Source organism: Cyprinus carpio, chromosome A9 (genome assembly GCF_018340385.1).
Source record: "Cyprinus carpio isolate SPL01 chromosome A9, ASM1834038v1, whole genome shotgun sequence".
NCBI classification, from domain to species: Eukaryota; Metazoa; Chordata; class Actinopteri; order Cypriniformes; family Cyprinidae; genus Cyprinus; species Cyprinus carpio.
This window is the reverse complement of record NC_056580.1, coordinates 20,995,558-21,018,102: the sequence shown is the minus strand read 5'-3', so window position 1 is coordinate 21,018,102 and position 22,545 is coordinate 20,995,558. Positions and strand designations below refer to the sequence as shown.

The 22,545-nt window shown below is 35.4% G+C and overlaps 1 protein-coding gene across 2 annotated transcripts in view; it reads right to left on the bottom strand.

Moving 5' to 3' along the window:
• LOC109096381 (zinc finger protein GLI2-like) overlaps positions 1–16,251 on the bottom strand; it is a 69,462-nt gene extending 53,211 nt beyond the window's left edge. For both annotated transcript variants that reach the window (XM_042764071.1, XM_042764072.1), the window contains exons 1-2: positions 15,838–16,251; positions 2,384–2,505 (exon numbers count right to left, since the gene is read on the bottom strand). In XM_042764071.1, coding sequence (XP_042620005.1) covers positions 2,384–2,498 — 115 coding nt within the window. In that variant the 5' untranslated portion in view covers positions 2,499–2,505; positions 15,838–16,251. The remainder of the gene's footprint in view (positions 1–2,383; positions 2,506–15,837) is intronic.
• Between the last annotated feature and the right edge of the window lie 6,294 nt (positions 16,252–22,545).

Below are 22,545 nucleotides of genomic sequence, written 5' to 3'. Positions count from 1 at the left end.
GATACAGCTATCTGAATATCAAGAATCTGAGGGTGCAAAAAACAATCAAAATATTGAGAAAAACACCTACGACTAAAAAAATGTGGCCTGCTCATGCTATCCTGTCAGAGATCCTCTGGACCAGAAAACCCACTGCAGCGGAAGGACCTCATTTAGAGAAACAGAAAGGCGAGGCAGAGGAAAAAAGAGAATAAATCCCTTTCTCAGGAAGATTAGTGGCTGTCCCTTTAGAGTGGGCTGTGGATGGAGAAGCTTTTTAAGCCACATTTTTCTCTGCCAGTGGCTTGACCCCCGGTGCATTGCCTCGCTCCCCTGGGCTGCCCGCTGTACTGTTCTCTGCTCCTCCCACCCAGCCTCCCTACCCATTCTTCACCGTCTCTACGGAGACCTACTCAGGACGGATAAAGAAATACCGCTTCTTCTCTAACATGGTGCTGGAGACCAATCTAGAACAGCTCTGTGTGTTTTCACTAATTTAAAAAAGGTGAACCTGGGCTGGAAAATCAAGTCCGCCTACTTTTATCAAACCAGAAGCTGGTAATATCACAGGTCAGGAGGCGGGATAACATCTTGAAAAAATGTATCACTGTTTGCACAAAAATTATTAAGCAGCAAAACAGTTTTCAACATAAATAATAATACAAAAAATGATGAGTTGTGTATCAAATCAGCACATTAGAATAATTTAAGGCTCATGTGACACTGAAGATTGGAGTTCAGCTTTGCCATCACAGGAATAAATTACATTTTGAAATAAATTAAAATAGTAATAATAATTTTTCACAATTTGATCAAACAAATGCAGACAAGCAAACTGACTTTGTTCAGGATCATGTCAGGAAACATTAAATTCGAGAACACAGGTTTAAAATTTGAAATAAACCATGCAGAGAGGCAGATAGACGATACTGAGTATGTGTGGGTGTCTTGCTGTTTTAACAGAAGAACTAAGAATTTCTTCATATATTGCATTTGTTCAATTTATTGCAGACTAGTAAGAATAATTTGATCAAGAATTGGCCATCACTACTTATCTCTTGAGCAAGTTAAGAAGAGCTAGGTTATATCATAATTTCCAGTGAACAAGGACTCAATTTTCATTCGTAGGGACACTATACACTAAATACTATACAGATGTAATTATTATGCAAGAGTCTACTGATATGCATTATCGGACAATGCATACAAAAACATATTTGTTGATTTATTCATGCTATATGGGTATGATGCTATATGGGTCAACAATAACCAGAATGTACTATGAAAAAAGATTATCTTAATACTGAAGACGACTCTCAAAATAATCATTATCTTTGTCTGGCAGGCAAACAAACTCTATTGGTGTCACCTAAAACACTATGAAAAACTACATTACCATCTCAGCACAGACCCGGCAGGCAAAAACCATGATGCTAACAAGCGCAGACAGCCATGATTAGTAATACATAACTTCTGGTCTCCGGTGGTGAGAACAAGGTTCTTCACCATCATTGAGGTTTGTATTCAAACACAGCCAAAACGAATAAACAACACAACAAAATAAATGACTATTCCTTAAGTATGTCCAGTTATCATACTTTTTGAGTTTCTAAATATGCAAATTAACTCTTTTAACATTCATAATATGCCACAACATCATACACTGAGACAAAATATAACACCCTTCCAAAGCCCAAGCACACCGATGCCCTATTTCTCCTTTTGTCTTAAACAATTTATGATCATTGCTTTCTTATGGCAGGCCACCAAAACCCCCCATTAAACAGTAAGATGCCATAATATGAGCAGGTCATTAGCATTTCAAAGGTCTTTTACCATCTTCATGTTTGTCAGATGGACAGCGCAGTCCACTGCTCTCCCTGAAGCTTTAAGAAATTTATAACATTTATACTCTGGAGGTAAGAACAAGGTCTTTCAACCTAGTTGGAGAAGGGTTTTCATCACACATTCACTGACATCTTTTAAACATGTACAGCCTCTCACCATTCTCTTCACTTTTTCCTTAGCATCTTTGAGTCAACAAGTGATACATGAGCAAATCGGTCTGATATGCAAAACATTTCTATACATACATCAAATGACAATCTAGGGTACAGCGTAATCTAATTTAAAACTATTCTTTTTACAAAATGGCTAAATTAATTTTAATAATCATTTAAAACATTTTGATTGAATTATTTAAACTAGACTAACAACAACAATTTCCAAAACAGCATAGTTATTGTTAACTTTTCTTTTTGAAAGCGCCACAAACACTTCATAAGTCGAACTATAAATGGCCTTTACACAATAAACCAGGATAGGAAAGAAAGTAATTCAAAGTTGCATAGCCTTATTTTTTTAACTAATTAACTGGACAATTTTACACTTGAGATCACTGTACCTCGGGATGCTGTGGTTGGTGAAGGCTTTTTGGGAAGGTCTGAGAAACTGCTGCCATCCAGGCCTGACCCCTTGCATTCCTTCTTTTCTGTGGTGGTGGGACTTGTGGTCTCCATGATGAGCCTGAAAGAGAAAAACAACAACTGATTTTTAGCGTTATGAGAGCTTTAATCATGGCAGTCACACAAACAGATGCCATGAAACATGCGGCAGTAGTTAGCAAACAAAAAGAGGGGTCGCAGCTGGACTCCAAAATCTTAAAAATGCATGAAATCTTCCAAATGGCAATCAGAGGGTGTGACTGAAATGTATCCATTAAATAAACTACAATTCTAAAGAAAAATCCTTCACTTCCCTCTGTCCTATCTCATGACTTGTCTGTTTATTTTGAGAGCTTAGAGGAGCCGTTGTAGAAATGCCATGTTACCAGAAGAGAAAAAGCAGAGAGCGTGTGGAGAACCTCCTCTATGGCAGTTCTGTCAGAGCGCTCAAGTGCCTGAGCTCAAGGCAGATGACTTGGCAGCACGCCGCTTGTTTAACTTTGTGTAACCTACAAGATTATCCTTGGTTCAGAGCAAACAGCGAGTGGTTTAGGATTGAAAAGAGGTCCGAACTGAGGCCATTCAGTCTCTGATTGTGGCTGCCTATGTTGTTTGTTGTTCAGCAAATGAACAAGTGTGTTTAATATGCTTCGCAAAACATGATATAAGCAGAATTAGCTTAAATAAATAGGGCAACAATCATTTCCACATCAACACTTGTATAATGTAACACATAAAATCTAGCATAGTTAAACAACTAAATGTTGAATAGACTGAAGAGCTGGGTGATTAATCAAATTTTGTTTTCAATTATGATTTAGACTTATAGTGCAATGATTATGAAAACAAGATCATCGAGATAAAAGATTATTGTGATGCATTCTGTTCTGCACTGGTTCAAACTTCTTATTTAAAATATTTGTATATTATTTATTCAGATTCAGTTATTTATTTATTTTTCTTCGTTATTTTCATCCCTTTTATAAAATTTTTACATTTATTCTCTTTTTGTTTTTTAGTTAAATTCCATATAATTGTCAAGGAAAAAGTTTTTTTTAAAGTTCAATAAATGCACATTGTTTCCGAAGTCATGATAAATAATCAACCAGCTATTTGAAAGCCTATTCCCCCTCAAATTAAAAATCTAAATTGGAATATTGTGAGATAAAATTTTAAATAAAAATACATTCACAAGTATGAAATAAAGAACTCACACTGTCACACACTTTATATTTTGCTTTTCAAAAAAAAAAAAAAAAAAAAAAAAAAAAAAAAAAACACACCTGCATTTTTCATACCACAAGCACTATTTAGGGAAAATAACTAGCATATTAGTGTGCTGTAAAAAGAAAATATGCATGCAAACTAAATGATGCTTTACTTTTAACCTTCTGAATGTTGTTTCTACATGCTAATCCAAAATATAATTTTCTTATGTTCAGCATCCTGTAAGAGAACCTGTGGCCACATTCATCAGCCATTTCTTGTGCCAGTCAAACATCCCTTTGCCAAGGTAAGCCGATTAGAGGTGGACTGTTGGAGTTGGCCAGCATCTGTCTCAGTGCTTGTTAGCCAAGAGGGTACATTTACCGTCCTGTCTCACTGACACCTCTTCACACTTTCCTTAGGAGATGTAACTAAACATCGCAGATGTCAAAGGATTCATTTATACGTTAATAATGAGGCCTCCTAATGTTGCTTGTGAAGTCAGTGCTGTCATCAAATCTACACAGGCCAATTATAACAACTGGGACATTTCTATATGTCTCTTATGGAAAACACCTTCCAGGACTCAAGGTTTTTCTTGTTCCATATCATTACCACGATTGTTAAAAGAGAATGTTAAATGAAATGAATCACTTTTGATGACATTAGTCAAACACAAACATGCTTTTACTGGCACTGGTCACCTTCATTTGCCGGTAACATCTATTACTGCAGCCAAATCTGCCTTGGAATCGACACACAGTAAAAATGACTCATAAATACCTGTCAAAGATGATAATCGATTATTTCAATAACATAACATTTCTTGTTACTGATATCTAGAGTGTGACTCCTATATAATATATAACCGATTCTATAAATATTAAACAAACAAACCAATTCAAAAGTTTGGAGTTGGTACAATGTTTTATTTTTCTGAAAGAAATCTCTTATGTTCATCAAGGCTGCATTTATTTTATCAAAAGTACAGTAAAACTGTGCATTTTTACAAATTGTACAAATTTACAAATTACAATCTGTTTTCTATTTTAATATATTATAAAATATATATATATATTCTTATGATATATTTCTTACTATTATCAATGTTGAAAACAGCAGTGCTGCTTAATATTTTTGTGTAAACCATAATCTTTTTTTTTTCAGGATATTTTGATACATAGAAAGTTAAGAAGAACAACATTTATTTGAAAATGAAATCTTTTGTAATATATATATATATATATATATATATATATATATATATATATATATATATATATATATATATATATATATTATATAAGGCAATTTCGCTTAATAATATATATATATATATATATATATATATTAAAAATATATATATATATATATAATTTTTTAAGTATTCAGTAAGTATTATTTTTTAAGTATCAAGTAAGCTAAGCATATAGCTTTAGAACCACCACAGTCCTGCCATTGAATACTGCAAAAAAAAAAAAAAAGTATATATGTATATACATATATACATATATACATATACATATACATATATACACATATACATATATGTATATATGTATATGTATATGTATGTATATGTATGTATATGTATGTATATGTATGTATATGTATATATATGTATATATATATATATATATATATATATATATATATATATATATATATATATATATATGTATGTATGTATGTATATGTATATATATATATATGTATGTATATGTATGTATATATATATATATATATATATATATTTACATATATAAAAACATTTTTTTTTTTTTTGCAGTATTCAATGGTAGGGCTGTGGTGGTTCTAAAGCTATGGCTAATCATTCTAAAAATGGCCAAAATTCTACAAACTGATTTGCATAGTCGATATATAAATTCCCCATATTACTCTTTTCTTGTCCAAGTCTGTCTAAGCCTAACTCTGACCCTTTGACAAAAAGATCGGACAGTACAGGTGTGTGTAACCAAGTGGACAGGTGGCTGCGAGGGTGAAAAACGACAAGAAAGCTACTCTGTTCTTCTGCGTGGCTGCTTTGACAAATGCAGCGTGTGAAAAGGATCCGCGTGACAGAGGGGTGTGAGACCACGCAGGCTTGTGGGCTAATCCTCCATAGCCGCCCCCGACAGCATTACCCCACCTACTGCTGGGCCAGTCGTGCTTGTTCACAAAATCCCCCCTTTGAACACTCCTACTCATGGATTGACCGTGTAGACAACCTTTACAAATTGTCCGTCACAGATAATGATTAGACCTGAGCAATTCCACAAAAGTGTGCTGCAAGGGAAGAGCAGAAAGTGGACATGTGATTCACTTTATACTTCTTGTAAATTTGATTTCCTTCCACCCAATAGTTTGACAAAGGCGAGTGAAGTCAAGCAATAAAGCTGGACACAATCCACTTTATCTTCAAGCAACTTTCCCTCCATTTTGAGGAATGCAATTACACCGACTACTTAACACCAGCAATTATGTGGACTCCCAAAGTGTCAAAAGTGTTTTTCTTCCAGGAAGCTCCATGAACTTTTCTTCATTTTCCCCTGAATGCATGACAGGCAGCTTTGACTGCTTCTTTCAGTGCCTGTAATCAGTCTGAAAGGAAGCAACAGGTGTGAAAAAAACCATCCACCCCACAGGACTGGGAGGGTGAAAAAAAAAGGACAGGTCGACAAAACCCAGAGATAATGAGAGAGAAAACCCTGTGGCCCTTCTGAACAATCAAATGGATGCTGAAGGAACACCATGTACTGTCTTATACAGCTGAACATTTTCTATCGATAAGTGATGAGTGCAATTCTAGAAGCTCATGCTTCTGTTCAACACTCCGATAGCATCATAAGCTCTTAGCGGAAAAACAAACCAAAGGATAAATACATAAATAAACAGCTTAATTAAGAAATAAACACTTACTGTATGCCAGTGACATTAACATGTTTGGCCTGGAGCTTCATTCCTTTTCAACTGTGTTACGGCTTGCCTCACACAACACAATGGAATGCAAACTTCCTCTTATTTGAAGATCTCTCAAGTCTTCTTTGGCACCTTATCTTTTACATTAAACCAAGCTGAGGACATAAATCACCTCTGCGCAGTCATAAATGCAAGTGTGAATTATATTCAAAAGAACTAATTTCTAGGTCAATACTAAGTGATTAGACAAGTGATTAATCTTAATTGTGTTGAGTGTCCGTTCACATGTGGAAAGTGTCATCTTCTTATCCAGGGAACATGGATAACATTACAAACATGAAGTGCATCTAATGTTATGAGGTCAACGGGGTCAGGGAGGTTATTCTAAAATGGTTTTCAATAATAAATTACTAATTGCTTTCTCTATTTTATAATGGGGTCACTTTGCTAATTACTCCCACTGAGCCATAATTACATCACTCATTACATCACTTTTGAGTGACTCTAACACTTTTCCATTATCGTGTCATCTATAAATGTATTTTTTAAAGAAAATCAGCAAGGCTGCAATTAATTCATCAAAAGTGACCGTAACAGACATTTATAATGTTAAAAAGATTTCCATTTCAAATAAATGCTGTTCTATCAAAAAAAAAAAAAAAAAAAAAATGTATCATGGTTTCCACGAAAATAGTTGCAGCACAACTATTTTCAACATTGATAATAAATGTTTTTTGAGCAGCAAATCAGCATATTAGAATGATTTTTGAGGGATCATGTGACACTGAAGACTGAAGTCATGGCTGCTTTATCATCACGGGAATAAATTACATTTTAAAATATATTCGAATACAAAACAGACAAATATTTCATAATAATATCACTGTTTTTACTGTAATTTTGATCAAATGAATGCAGTTTTGGTAAGCATAAGAGACTTCTTCCGAACATTAAAAACAAACAAAAAAAATTTTACCGACCACAAACTTTTGAATGGTAGTGTATATATGAAAATACATTTTACATTAGAACAATAACTGTGCTTTAATTACTGAAATATACCTTAATGTCGTGCAGTATAAAGTTGCTAAATTATTATGATTACATCAACCCTTTTTATTGTAAAAAGTTAAAACATAATGCAAAATATGGGGGTCGCTGAACCACAATAATGGAGGAAAAATAGCAGGAAAAAAAATGTAAGTAAATTTAAAATCAAAATGCTTCTAACAAACAATATTTCATGCCATTCTAAAACACAATAAAGACTTATCATTGAAATATGACACTTAATTTACTATTTTTTAAATGTGCTTGCAACTGCCAAGCAAAACATTTTCACATACACTATCTTTATTTTTCTTAGATGTTTACTGTTCATAAGTACGTATGAATGAGCTTGTTTTAACAACACTGCACAAACTCAATGACGCAATCAGAACATCTCACTATTAACCTTCATAACATCCTGATGCACTGATGAATACGAATGATCGTGGACGTTTCAGAACAAAACATCCTCCTTTTAACACTGACAGACAGAAGATATACCCCACTGACCAGCAAGGAAAATGTCTGAAAGACCAGTTTATGACCTTTACCCCCCCCGACCCAACCCCAAAACTCCTGCATATATGCAATATCCTGTGCTTGATCTCTTTGTCCTCCTAATAATCTGAAACAGATGTTGACTTTACAACCAAGTCTATCGTTTAAGAAACCATCTCAGCGAGGGTCAAAGCGAAGCTCTGTTGAGTGTGCTGAGAATGTAGTTGTATATGATTGTGCACCTAATTAAATCGTTATGAGAGCTGTGTTTATACTACAAGTGTTTATAAATAAGGTGAGGCTTTCTGAGAGGATACTTTAACAGAGCGTAGTGCAGCTGTTGCGTGTCACATCACAGATCTCATGAAAGAATTTGCTCTCTCTGCACACCATTTGCTCGGGTCACTAAACCAAATGGGTAGTTAGCGCTCTCTCGCTACAGGCCCAGCTGTCATCCCTCTGTCTGTCCTCCCAGAAAGAAACAGACACAAATGTTAATTACACGCTTGTGAAGGCAATTATAGTTGTGGTGTAATGTAGTTTCAATGTAATTAGCAGCTAACTTACTGAATGGGACATATTTGATTGTACAGTTTGGCTCGGTAGCTCGAGGGTGTACTGTATCATTATGGGTAAATATCATTTAGGCTAAGGAAACATTATGAATGCCAACCGCATACCCAGCACATGGCTGTTTTTGTGATTATGCATGTTTTTAAACAGCCAACGTATTTTAACAAATGTTACAATTCTTTTTTTCTTTTTGTAACAAGTCAATAACTATGGAGGCCTAAAACTGCAGAAATTAAAATAAATAAATAAATGACTTCATGAAACAAATACAATCCTACATTTATTTTTGTATTGCCTTTTCCGTTATTAATTATGTTATTTGTTTATTTTTAACTTGAATTCTTTATACAATTTTTTTATTCTTTTATTTATTTTTAAATTATTATTATTTTTTTATTCATACATTATTTTTACAGAGTTATACTTCTTTTTTTGATCCTCCATAAATATTCATTCTAAATAAAAATAAAAAAAAATCATAATATAAAATCACTGTGGTGCATGAACTCTTTTATAAAACTGCAGAAAAAGCAATATGATAAAATACAGAAATGTTAAATGTATTATTTATTTATTCATATTATTTGAATTAAATGTATTGTTTGATTTTAATAAATTATTTGAACAAACAGTTCTTAATTAATAGTGATCAGAATAAACAAAAGCAAGTAATATAGTATATTAGCCTAACTGTAGACTGTTTATGGTTGCAGTGATCATATAGATTTATCAGCATTTAATTTATCAGCTGTTAACATGGCTTATCTGATCAGAATTATGAGCTACAGCTATCCAATTTATCATTTCACTGTATGGTTTATGAGCTACATGCACAATCCCATCTTGAAAATATCATTCCATCATTCTCCTATTTAAAGTCATCTCTGAACCCTAAGGTCCACTCATCTCCTCAGTTCAAAGTGTGATGATTTCTTCATGGTGTCGACATTTGTGAGCCTATTTTAAAGCTTTTTTTGTTGTCTGTTTTGCGAGTCAGTGTTCTGTCAGCTGTGCAGGGGTCCGGAGGGTGGAGATACTCTGGTATCTGTAACGTGTGAGGGTGTTCGTGTAGATACCTAATTTTACCAGCTGCTTTACACCCTGACACTTCATCCATCTGTGAGCTGGCTGTGATAACCTACTGGCCACTTAAGAGACCTTCAGTTTATTGAAAGCACTGTTATAAATATAAATTTGAAATATCAGGCCATAATACAGATTCTGTCATCATTTACTCACCCTCATGTTGTTCCAAACCTTTTTTCCCATAAACTATTATGCATATAACAACAACAGTTTATAGTTACCAGGAGCTGTCAAGCTCCAAAACTACAAAAAAGCATCTGACGTCCAAACAAAGGTTTTCTGAAGCCATACAATAGGGTGCTTGAAGGATGACGACATTGTGTAGGTTTGCATCCCTCTGGTTCCCTTTACAAAAAGCCAATAGGACTTTTCCATTGGCTTTTGAATTACTGCAGAAAATAAGCTCTGTGACCAACAAAAGTTTATAAATCATCCACGTTTTGATCATCAATGTAATCTTCACAAATGAACACAACTTTTATGAATTTTGAAGCCTAAATAAAAGTTGCCAGAAGTAAAAAGCTGAAGTTATCCTACGAACAAATTACACCACTGTTGAATGACTTCAATGTTACCACCACTAAGCTTCTGACAAATCATTTAATCTTTATTTAAAATCTACAAGCTGGAAAGTTTGAGTTGGAATAGTTTGAAAGTGCACAAGTACAAACTAGTAAAGTAGTTTCCCTGTTCTGCATGATGGTGTTTAATATCCCAGATAACCTCTGTAGTCCCATTTAGCCACTTATTAGCTATAGCCTTTTTCAAGACACAAAAATGCTTAATCAAAATGATGAGTGTGGTATTACTGATGTATTTTATATCGCTGTGAAAATATCTTGAGCTTATGGTAAGCACGGACCTTATTAACCAATAACCCATTCAAAAAACCTATTAATGCTAACTCATTTCCAGCTTTTAGGATTCACTGCTTCAGCACTCTGTTGTTTGGAGTAGGCTATAGAATAGACCAAAACTGAACACTGTTATACACAGAATAATAGCAGAATTTTCCTTTTTATGCAAACTTCCCTTTTCCCATCCCTTTTCATGAATGTTTCTAATCTTTGAGACACTGTTCTAAAGATCCCAATGTGGGGAGTCATATATTTAAGCTGCACCGGGAATTGCGAGATGATGACATCCAGCACAGCGTAGTAAGAGAATTCCACAGTGAGTGCGACGCAGCCTGGCCGAGGGCCAGCATGGCGTTCAGTGAGAGGCCACGAGCGGGAGTGGACATGTGTGTCGGGGGAATGGAGCGGGCTGATTGCTAAAGATTACCACATGGCTTCTCCTTGCTCAACACATCCAGCTCGTCTTCCAGTCTGTTGGAAAGGAGTCTGTGGCCTGGCAGGGATTCAGCGCTCCTCTTTGGATCTCCCTGCTCATCCTATGGAACGCAATGAGACTGATCTATCTACCCACTCCATTCCTAGCAGGTCTGGTCAGGAGTTGGGAGGCCGTCTGATAAATCACAACTCCCTAGCATCGACTTCTCCGTTTCCAATAACTCCGGAAACAGAAGACTACCTCGGTGAACCGCCAGTGGCCTCTGTGCAATTCAGACTCGGTTTCTGCATCCGATTAGCTCTGACAACAAACACTTGGAATAGTGTGCTATTGTTTCAGCCTGTGATAGTGAGAGGGTAAGCTGCGACTCAGAGGCTGTGAAGATGATACAATAACTGTAATAATGATCCAGGCAGCCGCTGTGAAGAGGTTCCCATAATGGAGAACTGGATAGCCTGTCAGCAGCCCTTCAGGAATTAATTAACTAGCACATCAAAGCTAAGCCTCTAAGGCCACAGTGTCACATGGTACTTTGATTTTTAACGCTGGCTGTGGACTTGATAGTAAGCTGCACATAATGCCTATCCTGACACACACAGGTTTATATTCTGTGCTCCCTTATTGAGAAGGATCTTAAGTAAAACTTCTACTAACTCAGTGGTTCACAAACTTTTCAGGATAAGTACCACCTTTGATCAAATCAAAAAAATTCAAGCCAGTGCTGGGATTTGTAAAGAATTTATCGATTCCTGTTCTGGGTTTTTTATCCATCTTAACAATCCCGGTTCCTTAACAGCTTCATCAATGATTCTTTTACTAGTTTTAAGGAGTATTTGGGAAAAAAAGAAATGTAATTCCTTTGACAAATGATGAGATCATTTCAGTAATAAATTGAAAAACACCATTTTATTAGGTTGTAACGGACTTTTTAGAAACGGCATAGTTAAAATCCAATAATTGGCCTGAATATTTAACAAAGACAATAAACAAATAAAAAACGTGAAAACATTTTATTTAATAATTTTCATAAATACTACTGGCAAAATGTGTATCTTAAATGACACACCAACATATGAACAACCAGTGACTACACTGATTATTAGTAAGTTGTATGTGTTTGATTCCCTAAAAAGATTTGGCTCATTAGAGTCATTTGTTTTGGGAATCATTTTACACAGATCCACTTACAAGAACTGACTCAATAGAGTCATCTGTTTCTGAATCAATCTACATTGTTTGCACTATATGTTTTTAATTCAATAAGAACTACTGAGTTACAGTCTCTCACTTGCGAACTGGGTTACACAGGTTGCACTATATGGTTTTTGATTCACTAAAAAGAACCAACTTATTGAATCAAGTCATTATTAGAGTTAATCGTAAGAGAATTGGAGTACACTGGTTGCACTATGTGTTTCTGATTCACTAACAAGAACAGAATCATTACAATCATCCTTTCGAGAATTAAACTACACTGATCACATATAACGTATAATTGTTCTTATTTAGTGCAAGAATATAAATGTGGTGCATGGACTTTGCTCTTGAATAAATCTGTATATAGATCATACATCAGAAATAGCACTGAAACATATTTAAATGAGCCAAATTGTAAAAAAAAAAATGTAAAAGTAAGAATGAAATACAGTAAAAAGAAAAATAAATAAAGGGCTATACTGAGTCGTGGGAAACTCCTATGCAGTTTGAGAACCACTGAACTCATTCTGACTGTTATCTACATATAATTCCCAGCACCACAGCTTGTTTTCATGTTCTATGGATATTCCAACATACTCAGCTGTAACTACACCTCATTTAAAATTCAAATACAGACTTGTAATTTTGGTCAAGTATGATGTTTATTCATGGTCAACTAACAAAATAGATTTAGGTCCGTCCTCCGCATACTGCGTCTGGAGTTTTGCATGAATCACAGGTGGACGTGTGGTTTGGGAATGTTAGCCATTCACTGTGTATAGAGTCAGAGCTATGGCAAGTCAAATATAACTTAATGTAAACAGTATACATTTCAACTGTTCATTTTTCAGCTGTTCTTTAAAAGGTGGGCCAAAGGAAATGAAAGGGTGCATGTATGAGAGCCAAAAAAAAATGTGAAGGAGAACAAAGTAGAAAGTTTACAGCTTAACAGGCCTCAGAGGAAGGTGAACGGCATTCTTGCCCATGTACTTTCTTTACCCGCACACATGAGCATGACAACTTTTTCCAAATCCATTGGGATCTGGAAATAATATAAAATGCACTGCTGCAATATTAAAAATAACACATATGTAAAGACTCCAGCATATGTAAAAGATCAACTACTCATTCGAATGAAAACTTGCCGTTTTGTCTTGGCAATAGTTGCCGATGACTAATGAGGTCAATCAATCAAACTCTGGCCTTTCTCGATTTGCCATATGGTATTTAATGGCTTAGTAAAGTCTTATATATATATATATATATATATATATATATAAGAGAGTGTGTGTGTGGTTTCATGGGTTTCTTTGATGACATCGGTACAGACTTAACAATGCCGATAGTTGCATGAGAGAACGAAGAAAAAAAAAAAAACCTGACAAGGACCCCATCCACACTCATAAACCGGATGTGATGTGATCCTAATTAACCCCAGACACTTGTGAGAGAATGAGGCGGATGTCTGGAGGGGTGTCCGACACCAGCTACTAAAATGCAGGGATTGTCCCGTGTCCTACGGGCCAAAGCCAAGGAGATGGGTTTCAAAGAACAGCCTTTGAGAGGGCAAAAGAATGTAAGCAGCTACCACTTCTCACACCTCTGTTTTCTCATCAAACTGCCCTCATCTTCAATTCAGAACGACACTAGAAACACGACAAACAAACCTGAAACACAGCTGTCTTTCACAGCACTTTTAACGGCCATTAAAGTCTCATCAATTCATTTGAGACACAAGTGTACTTCAGGCACTCTTGCTTGGTGATAAAGAGATTCAAGGTCTTGCCTGACACACAATGTTGACCGAGATATAAAGTAAAGTTTAGTTCCAGTTCAGCTCTTTGAGATTCCAAAGAGTTATGGGTCTTTTTCACTTGACAATTAATTTAGTTTGCTGAGGATGTACAAAAAAGTATTGCATTCGTATTCTCAAGAATATGACAATGATTAGGAAAATAAAATAAGTAAATCTTTATAGACATTTCCTTGATGTTTTTGTATCCTAACGGTAGAGGTATTTTCTTGAATGTCATCGCTTTGTCTTGTCCTTGGCTGGTGCATGTGCAGTGTCATTCAAAGACCCCCTTTATGAGCGTTTGTTAAAATCTCCCGCAGAAATCCAAGGCTGAACAGCCCCTGATTTAGGCAGCAGGACAAGAGGAAAATGTGTGAAAATGTGCAGAGCAGCAAGGAAAGGAAGATGAAAGTGACACGGTCGACCCCATGCTTCAGAAGCTGATGACCGTAGCCCAAACCAGACTGAATAATCTGAATGCACCATCAATTTTTTTTCTTTTCTTTTTGAATCCTTTCACTCGCTCTGCCTCTGACTGCTGGCGCTTCTCATTCTACACAATGGGAAATTCACTAAGACCCTTTATTCTTATGCTAATGTTCTCAGCTGGGCATCACATTAAATTTAACACATGCACACGCTTTTCTGTTTTTCAGGAAAACAAGGCATGCTCTTGCCGCACTTTTTTGCCAATCTTTTAAACACACAAAGTGAAATTTGGATAATACCTTAAACTTTTTGTAGATAGTTACTGGCAGCTAGTTACTTGAGCTTGTGTGTCAACAGAAAAAACTAAAAAATATTCTTTGAGAACTTACTTGAACAAACTATGGCGTTTAGAGACTGACACTATTTTAAGGGAGCCGAGAACTATTATTTTTATTTAGAAGTAGTTACATTTTTCTAAACCAGAAGGGAATCATTTTAAAAACCTTTGGTTCACCAACACTGTTTCATTGCAGAAATTAACTGCATTAACTATTCTCAGCAATATGCCACCAAATGACTAGATGCTCTGAGATCTGGATATAAGAAATCAAACAGACTTATGCAGTCCAAGTCTTAGCCCTTATTATATAAAATACACTAGCTACAACTAAACGCAATGTCTATAACTACACGTTGGCACTTACTAACTTCCTTAGCCTTAAATACAACATAACAGTAGCCTACAACAATAAAAAGTTGGTTTCCTTCGAGTCCAACACGACAGAAGTTTGGTTCAGAAAGTCAGCAACTGATCGATTAATAAACTCATTTGTTCAAGAATCAAACCTTACTTATCGCGTTGTTTGTTTTTGAATCATTAAAAGAGCCGACTCGAGTTTTAAGGATCAGACTATGGTTATGATTCACTTCAAAAGAACCGGTTCGTAGGAGTTGTTGGCAATCAGACTACAGCAGGCTGGATATGTTTAAGATTCAGTGAAGCTGTCGCCGCTAAATAGAATTGTAGAAAACTAAACGAATCTTTAAGAACCGGAACCGTTCAGAAGAATCTGAATCGGAAACGGAATCGCTAAATTCCTTGCGATTCCCATCCCTATTTGGGACACTTGACAAAAGTTCGAGATTGCTCCAGTCACTAAATATATAGTGTAAAGTAAACTACCAGATCATCTCGTCAGCATGGCTATATATTGTAGCTTATGACACATATACCGCGTGCTGATGTCGCGAATTTTAAAACAACTGACAGATATAACGTTAATGAAATGTAAACTCTGTTCCCATGAAATCCGCATGCACACCGTATTTGCTAACTTAAGAGTAAATCATAACGAAATACATATTTACCTGTTTTGATGCTGTAAAGTTCGTCAGTTGCTCAGTTGTCCAGCGTGCATCCGAAAAACAATGGAACTGTGCTTACAACAAAAATGCTAAAAGTGTCTTGGATTCTGTCACGAAACTCCATCAGCAAATGTTTAAGGAAAAACTACATCATTCGCGGACGACGAAGCGCTACAGTTGCATCTCGCAAACTTTGACGATCCATCATACACGCGACTTCAGAAGACTGTAGTTCCTCGAACATTAAAAAGTCATTTTAAACACGGCTGAAATGTAGCCCAAGCAAGTTTGTTGAATCGTGAGATGTGGTGTGCGGTGGGAGATCTGTTGGCGTGATTTGTTTTCAATCCGATCTGCCCTCCTCTGTCTCCACTTCTCCCCCCAGTTCTTTGAGTTTTGGGCCACTCTCTTCTCCAGATGGGCCGGGTTACATCAATCCAAAGGTAGTTGAAGCTTAAGAGGACTTTGCTTTCAAGTTTCACTGGAGATTTGCCAAACCTTTGCATAAGAATATTTTAAATGTTTTCGAGTGACTCAAGGTTTGTCGAAATAACGCTTCTTTTCTTTTCTTTTCTTTTCTTTTCTTTTCTTTTCTTTTCTTTTCTTTTCTTTTAAATTGGCAGTTTTATATTCACATAGCCTACCTCCTGTGTTATTAACTCATAATTTACACTGTTAAAATATTATCCCAACATTTTTCCTACCCATTTCACTTTTCCACTCTTTTTCCACTCAAAATTTCCTACTCATTTTTTTAAATTAAAATAGATGAAATGAACTGTATTGTGACTGATTTTTTTTATAAAATAATAATTTTATAAAAAAAATTTTTTAAAAATAAAAAATAAAGCAGCAATTCAAATTTTCAGACTGTTTGTGTATGTGTGTGTGTTTATTGCAATTTATTGGAATTAATTTATCTGGATTAATTATAGGGATATATCTTCGCTCAAGTAAATAAATTAATGATTAAACTAAAATTCTTAATGCTTTCTTGTTTGTGGTTGGTGCATTCCATCACACTGCATATCTGAAAATGCAATCGCACTACCCTTGATTCCAGATGAAAAACAAAAACAGCTTAAACCAACCTTGAAGCTGGTTTGTTGGTCTTAGCTGGTTCAAAATGGTCTCCTAACTAAGCCATGCTGACCTCAGGTGGTTTATGGAGGTCAGCTGGTTTCCAACCACTATAAAACCCACCAGTCTGGTTTAAGATTTTTTCAGTAATAATGTATTTTGCCAAACGATTAACACAATACAACGACACCTAGTGGAAAAGTGGAGAAGGTTTGTTTGTTGGATTGGTTCAATTGTTGTTATGTGTTTTTCCTAGCAGGATTACCAAATATTTACAAATGTATAAAATCACTCGAATAAATAGAATAAATAGATGGAAAAATAGCCTACTTGCAACTAATTAAAAATGATTCAGCCACTACACTTTAAAAATAATTCAAACAACAATTCAAACAATTACAAACAATTCTGTATTAATGTAATCTTGACCTAAGTATAGTCTAAACTCATTTTTAAGCTCCTGCCAATTGGGTTATACTCTCACTTCTCACTGAATAGATAACGCAATAAAATATTGAATAGAAAGCTAAGGAATAAAGATAAAAACTTTTATTTTTACACATATTGTAGGCCTATCATGAGTTATTTTTTTCTGTACATGTTTTTTAAGAAGTACATTACATACTTATATATATATATATATATATATATATATTGATAAAATATATATCAATTCAAGAGACCTGTTAGATGTAAGAGGGTTCAATTTACATATGCCTTGTAAAACTTATCAAGACTTATCAAAAGGCCTTCTGAAATGCATGCAGGCTGGCTTTTTGAAAAGTTTCATTCTTAAAGGGGATCCCTAGCCTTCTTAAAATGTCTCTTCCTGACTCACATAGTCCCAAACATTTTGCTTTCCAACCATGACTGTAGTGTCATTCAGGCATGCATCAAATATTATCTTTAGCAAAAGGCGAAGACATTGTTTGTGCATGTACATTTATTTCTGAACTTTTTAATGAATGTTAATGCAAAATATAAGGTAGAGATACTCCATCTGGGTGCATGCAGTAGATTCACATCTGTAGGAGTACATTCACCTTTTCTCAGACCGCTCCAATGTATTTGCAGTAGATGTGTCTGTGGTTAAAGCAATAAAAAGGAGATTACGCCATCTAGTGGTACACACTCTAGCTCAAGTACAGTCCAGATCTACTTTCTACTTTTTTTTTGTTCTTTTTTTTTTTTTTTTTTTTTTTTTTTAAGTTTGTTTATTTGTTAACTGCATATTTAACTCAATGTGATGTTAGTAAGGAAGGTTCGTCAACTTTACTATGACACGTTACGTTTCACAAAATAATTACGTCAATTAATTTCCTTGTCGCTAGGAGGCGTCAAATATGAACAACAGTGCTACTAGCCCAGGTTTATTTACCTCTAGGTTTACATTCAAAAGTAAAGTCTTAAAATACCACAAAACAAATATGGAAATGCCCTATTTGTTTTTTGTTTTTTTGCAATTTTAATGGTATTATTATTTTTTTAAACATGTTTTTTAATTCGTTTTCGGAAGATCCAGTTTTATATTTGAAGGTTGAACCCCCTTATGTGCCACATGAAAAGGTAGGCCTATGTGTGCTACTACGTTTCACAAAAGTTTCAATATATCTAGTGGTTTTAAATATGTAGAATTTTTTGAGTCACAAACTGGGATAATAGAAAATAATTTATGTTTTGTGTTCTCATTCTGTGTTTTAGCTGAATTTTGATTGCTGATGACTGTTTAGCCATTTTGTATTTGAAAGCTCTTAAGACAACAATTACTGTCAAACCAATAACACTGTGATCAGAACTCATGTTCGCTATTTTGGTTAGGCCTAACCAGACACTGTTTACTTTCCCTTTGTCTTTTCAAAGAAAGCCATATATAAATAAACTTAGACTCTGATTCACTTTTTTGAACTATACACATTTGCCATGGGACACTGTACAAATTGTGAATGAAAACAGAATGCAATGATGTGGAAGTTTCAAATTTCAATATTTTATTCAGAATACAACATAGATGACATATCAAATGTTTAAACTGAGAAAATGTATCATTTTAAGGGAACAATAAGTTGATTTTAAATTTCATGGCATCTACATCTCAAAAAAGTTGGGACAAGGCCATGTTTACCACTGTGTGGCATCCCCTCTTCTTTTTATAACAGTCTGCAAACGTCTGGGGACTGAGGAGACAAGTTGTTCAAGTTTAGGAATAGGAATGTTGTCACATTCTTGTCTAATACAGGCTTCTAGTTGCTCAGCTGTCTTAGGTATTCTTTGTCACATCTTCCTCTTTATGATGCGCCAAATGTTTTCTATGGGTGAAAGATCTGGACTGCAGGCTGGCCATTTCAGTACCCGGATCCTTCTTCTACGCAGCCAAGATGTTGAAACTGATGCAGTATGTGGTCTGGCATTGTCATGTTGGAAAATGCAACGTCTTCCCTGAAAGAGACGACGTCTGGATGGGAGGATATGTTGTTTTAGAACTTGGATATACCTTTCAGCATTGATGGTGCCTTTCCAGATGTGTAAGCTGCCCATGCCACACGCACTCATGCAACCCCATACCATCAGAGATGCAGGCTTCTGAACTGAGCTCTGATAACAACTTGGGTTGTCCTTGTCCTCTTTAGTCTGGATGGCATGGCGTCCCAGTTTTCCGAAAAAAACTTCAAATTTTGATTCGTCTGACCTCAGAACAGTTTTTCACTTTGCAACAGTCCATTTTAAATGAGCCTTGTCCCAGAGAAAACGCCTGCGTTTCTGGATCATGTCTAGATATGGCTTCTTTTTTGATCTATAGAGTTTTAGCCGGCAACAGCGAATGGCACGGTGGATTGTGTTCACCGACAATGTTTTCTGGAAGTATTCCTGAGCCCATGTTGTAATTTCCATTACAGTAGCATTACTGTATGTGATGCAGTGCCGTCTAAGGGCCCGAAGATCACTGGCATCCAGTATGGTTTTCGGGCCTTGACCCTTACGCACAGAGATTGTTCCAGATTCTCTGAATCTTTGGATGATATTATGCACTGTAGATGATGATAACTTCAAACTCTTTGCAATTTTTCTCTGAGAAACTCCTTTCTGATATTGCGCCACAATTTTTCACTGCGGCATTGAGGTGTTATTGGCAATCCTCTCCCCATCTTGACTTCTGAGAGACACTGCCACTCTGAGAGGCTCTTTTTATACCCAATCATGTTGCCAATTGACCTAATAAGTTGCAAATTGGTACTCCAGCTGTTCCTTATATGTACATTTAACTTTTCCGGCCTCTTATTGCTACCTGTCCCAACTTTTTTGGAATGTGTAGCTTTCATGAAATCCAAAATGAGCCAATATTTGGCATAACATTTCAAAATATCTCACTTTCAACATTTGATAGGTTATCTATATTCTATTGTGAATAAAATATAAGTTTATGAGATTTGTAAATTATTCCATTCCCTTTTTACTCACAATTTGTACAGTGTCCCAACTTTTTTGGAATTGGTTTTGTATTTTTAACAGTTTGTTTTAGGAGTGCTCTTTTGTTTGTATCAATTTAGATTTATTTTAGAAATTGGCATTGTTTTTTTTTTTTAATGTGAATAAATAAGTGGTTGAATGCATGTTGAGGTTGGTCATGCTGGTGGACTACTGAGATGGAGGCCCATCATGTCTAGACTTTCTTTGAAACCCAAATGAATACCCATCATTTTACAGCCCTATCGATGTTATCACAAAGCAAGTCTAACATTTTCATGCTAAAGTTTCCGGCCATTCAGGAGGTGGTGATAGGGCTGGTTTGTCGCGGGAAGGTTTATTTGGTTTTGACCAGTGTTGCCACTTCAAAGAACAGGAAAATCGGAGGGTTACTGTGCCCTCCACTGACTCATGCCCATGGTTTACATTGTGGCTTCCCCATTTATTTTAGGCAAATTAGACATTGCCATCTTTATAAATGTCAAAAGATGGTTCAATAGTTCTTTTCAAAGGGATAGCTTACCCAAAAATAAAAATTCTCTCATCATTTACTCGCCCTCCTCTCATTACAAACCTTTATGACTTATTTTCTTCTGTGGAACACAAAAGAAGTTATTTTGACAAATATCTCAGTGGTTTGTTTGGCTTCATACAATGAAAGTCAGTGGTGTCCAGTGTTGTTTTGGACCCCACTGGCCTTTTTGTTGTTGTTATTTAATTAATGTTAGTATGTATTTTTAATGTAGCTTATACGGAGGAATGATTATTTTTACTGTGTACTGTAACAGTTGTAAATGGCTCAAATGATAAAAAAAGTCACTTTGACTTGACTTCATTATATGGACAAAAATGGTTAAACAGGTTTGGATCGACATGAGGGTGAGTAAATGGTGGAAGTTTTCATTTTTGAGTGAATTGTCCCTTCAAAGCTCATTTTGCTGACACTAAATGTAATCTCCAACCTACAGTAGTCAGAGACAGAAAACAAGCATTCTCGAACAGTTGTAAATTCTATTTCTGTTATTTGTTAATTTATATTAAATCTATATTTTATTTCTATGTCATTCTTGATTTTAATTCTATGTGTGGAGAGTCAAAAAATCATTTCACTGCACCACTGCACGGTGTACTATGTACTGTATGGTTGTGTGTGACAAATACAATTTTAATTAGATTTTTTTTTTTTTTTAATAGTTAAAAGTTGCAATGAAACGGAAATAGTGACAGATCTGTATTATGATGTACATCAGAGTTGAATGGATTTTTTTTTCTTTTGCTGAGCACAGAAGAAGATATTTTGACAAATGTGGGTAACCAAACAGTTGCTTGCATCCATTGACATCCATAGCATGAAAAAAAAATAAAAAATTATATATATATATATATATATATATATATATATATATATATATATATATATATATATATATATATATATATATATATAATGTATGTTAATTGTTCACAGTGAGATCTTGCTGACTTTAAGCACAATATCTGATGCTGATCTTGTCTTAGGGCCAAAATGAGTGTGGGGCTGTACATGGCTGTTCTCTGACCCTAGATGCTATCTAGTGCTAAATATGTTTGTACCAGGCAGGCGACACTCATCTGTGACTCATAAACGACTCTTTCCTCCATGTCGTGCTAACAGTGCCTGTGCCAGAGCACCCGACCTGACCGTAATATCCTCTCTGCTAATGACAAACTTACGCTTCCAGAGAGAAAAAAAAATTAAAGGCCTCTGAAGTGGGACGGTGACCTGGAAAAATGCCTCCGGTTTTCCCGTAATGTGTGGTTCTGTGCGGTTTGGCCTGCTTTTTAGTTTAATGATAGAGATGTTGTTTCACTAGTTTGAGAACCTGAATGAAGAGAATGCCACAGTTTGGGAAGCCGAAAATAAAAAGCTCTTGATTTGGCCACTAGAGGGCAGGAGTGACCTTTTGATTGAAGTTTTGTTCATGTACTGCTTGCCACATATTTAAAGGGTTAGTTCACCCAAAAATGAAAATTCTGTCATTAATTACTCACACTGATGTCGTGCCAAACATGTAAGACTTTCGTTCATCTTCCGAACACAAATTAAGATATTTTTGAAGAAATCCGAGAGCTTTCTGACCCTGCATAGACTGCAATGCAACTGAAACTTTTTTTATGGCCCAGAAAGGT